The sequence below is a fragment of the Eimeria tenella genome, genomic scaffold (genome assembly GCF_000499545.2).
Source record: "Eimeria tenella Houghton genomic scaffold, Eth_scaff4147, whole genome shotgun sequence".
Lineage (NCBI taxonomy): Eukaryota > Apicomplexa > Conoidasida > Eucoccidiorida > Eimeriidae > Eimeria > Eimeria tenella.
Genome location: NW_013545062.1, coordinates 1 through 2726, shown reverse-complemented (window position 1 = coordinate 2726; position 2726 = coordinate 1). Strand labels below are relative to the sequence as shown.

The window sequence follows — 2726 nt, the reverse complement described above, 5'->3', positions numbered from 1 at the left end:
GTGCTGGGCTTGCTGCAGCAGCAGCAGCAGCAGCAGCAGCTGCTGCTGCTGCTGCTGCTGCTGCTGGGGTTCCGTCAGCAGCTCACACAGACAGTCCTTGCATAGGCCAAAGGGATTGACATGAGCGCAAACAGCCTGTTGCAGCTAGCTGCTCAGAATGCCAATTAGCTAGCTAACTAGCCAGCGAGCTAGCTGGCTAGCTAGCTAGCTAGCCAGCTAGCTAGCCAGCGAGCTAGCTGGGCACTTGGCTAACTAGGTAGCCACCTCGCTAGCTAGGCAGCGCGCTATGCAGCTGGACAGCTAGCCAGCTAGCTAGCTGGGAAGCGAGCTAGCTACCTCTCCAGCCAGCTGGCTGGCTAGCCAGCTAGCTATGCAGCTAACCAGCCAGCTATCTAGCCAGCTAGCTAGCTAGCTAGCCAGCTAGCTACATAGAAAACTGGCTAGCTAAATACTTTGGCAGCTCGCTAGCCACACGTGAAGCTGCGTGTACATGCAACTCCCACAACGAAGACAAACTGGGAGGGGGTCTAGTGAGCTGGCTCGGCTCTTTAAAGCTAGCTAGCCAGCTAGCTAGCTAGCCAGCTAGCTAGCTAGCCAGCTAGCTAGCTGGGCAGATAGCTAGCTAGCCAGCTAGCTAGCTGGGCAGATAGCTAGCTAGCTAGCTAGCTCGCTAGCTAGCTAGCTAGCCGGCTGGCTAGCTAGTCCAGGAGGGGATTATATCCATTCCAATCTGGGGCTGCAGCTGTGGCCAGCTGCGCATTGCTGGATGCCTTGCTGCCTGCGCAGTTGCTGCTGCTGCTGCCTTCGCTGCTGCCTGTGCTGCTGCTGCCTGTGCTGCTGCTGCTTGCGCTGCTGCTGGGCGGAGTGCGAGGGGCCTTCCGTCGGGCGGCTTCCTCTTCATCCTCTGAAGACGTAGCGGCCTCTGCTGCTGCTGCTGCTGCGCGTGCGGGCTCGACGGCGGTGAGGGCAAGCAGCGCAGCCCGCTTGCTGCTAGAGTACTCTGCTGCTGCTGCTGCAGCTCTGCTGCGCCTCGCCAGCAGCACCACCGCCTCGCAGTGCAGCGTGTGGGGAAACATGTCCACAGGTGCTGCAGCAACAGGCTGGAAGGGGTCGTTGCAGTCATCGGCGCAGAGTCTGTGGAGAAAAAGGATTAAAATTAATTAAATAAACGTTAATTCATTAAATTTAATTAAAATATTCAAAAATTATTCAAAAAATAAAATTATTTCCCCCAACTCCCCTCAGACTCACTCCAACAGATTCTCCACCAGGGTTTTGCAGTTGCACGAAACATACACCAGTTTGCCTGAGACAGCAGCACCCACGCAGCAGCAGCAAATCTCAAGTGCTGCTACCGCTGCTGCTGCTGCTGCTGCTGCTGTTGCTGCTGCTGCTGCAGTGATACTTCTGCTTGTGCGGCGAGACTCACCCAGCTGCCTGCAGTGCTTCAGAGCCTTCAGCACTTTCGCGTCTGCAGCGCAGCAGCAGCAGCAAGAAGCAGCAGAAGCAGCAGCGCCGTCACGAGCAGCGACGCCAACACACTGCAGCAAAAATCAGCAGCAGCAGCAGCAGCAGCAACAGCAGCAGCAACTTACGAAGCCCCATGCGGGGGGGGTCCACGGCCGCCGAAATGTATGACTCGGCGCTGAACTCTTCTAAGAGGCCCGGCAGCACATCCTCAGCCTTCCCTGCAGCAGCAGCAGCAGCAGCAGCAACAGCAGCAGACGCATAGGCAGCAGCAGCAGAAGTAGGCTCTCGGTATTCACTAGTCATTAGGGCTCAACAACAAGGGTGGCACCAGCAGCAGAAGCAGACTTGAGCCCTCTACAGATAATTAAGGCTCAACAGCAGAAGCAGCAAAAGCAGGAGCAGCAGCAGCAGCAGCAGCAGCATACCTGCGATGAATTCGACGTCAGTGTCTAGCCCGTTGAGCTTGGCGTTGCGCCTCGCGTCCTCAACAGCAGAAGCAACCGCCTCAATTCCAATTACCCTTCTGCTGCTGCTGCTACTGCTGCTGCCGTTGCTGCTGCCGGCTGCAGCAGCAGCGTTCTTAATAGCTGCTGCTGCACAGAGGGCTATAGTGCCCGCTCCGCTGCAGACGTCCAGCAGAGGCCCCGAAGGCGGCAGCGGCAGCAGCAGCTGCAGCACAGCTTTGTACATGACCTCGCACGCAGGAGTGTTAGTCTGCATGTAAACAGCAGCAGCAGCAAACCAGCAGCAACTCTGAGCGCAGCTGCACCTCGTGCTGCAGCAGAAGCAGCGCAGGGACCAGCAGCAACTCGAGCTGGCGCGACAGCAACGCCCTGGCAGCAGCAACGTTGTACCCCCGTGGTTGCGGCAGCACCAGCAGCAGCAGCAGCTGCTGCTCCTCCTGCAGCAGCAGCAGCAGCAACATTATGTTGCACCGCACCTGAAAGAAGGAAGCGGGCCCCACAAGGAAGCGAAGGCCGCAGAGTCTTTGTTCCAATTCGTCCGCGCCGTATATCTGCATGGAGCAGCAGCAGCAGCAACAAAGACTGCAGCTGAAGTCCCGCGAGCAGCAGTAGCAGCAGCAGCAGCAGCAGCAGAAGCAACAGCGTCTTTTAGCTCACCTTCTCCATTGGATGTCCCTCAACTGCATCAGACACTGCAGAATTCTGCAACGCAATCAGAGCAGCAGCAGCAGTAGCAGCTCACCAGCCGTAGCAGCTGAACCAGGAGCAGCAGCAGCAGAAATAGCAGCAGCA

At 57.5% G+C, this 2726-nt stretch overlaps 1 protein-coding gene across 1 annotated transcript; it reads right to left on the bottom strand.

Moving 5' to 3' along the window:
• Positions 1 to 698: 698 nt before the first annotated feature.
• Positions 699 to 2600, bottom strand: ETH_00041725 (23S rRNA (Uracil-5-)-methyltransferase rumA, related; the record flags this gene model as incomplete). Its single annotated transcript, XM_013379903.1, has 7 exons — positions 699 to 1134; positions 1252 to 1306; positions 1430 to 1471; positions 1596 to 1688; positions 1896 to 2184; positions 2411 to 2485; positions 2592 to 2600. The coding sequence occupies 7 exons, from the start codon at positions 2598 to 2600 to the stop codon at positions 699 to 701; spliced, it is 999 nt and encodes a 332-aa protein (XP_013235357.1).
• Between the last annotated feature and the right edge of the window lie 126 nt (positions 2601 to 2726).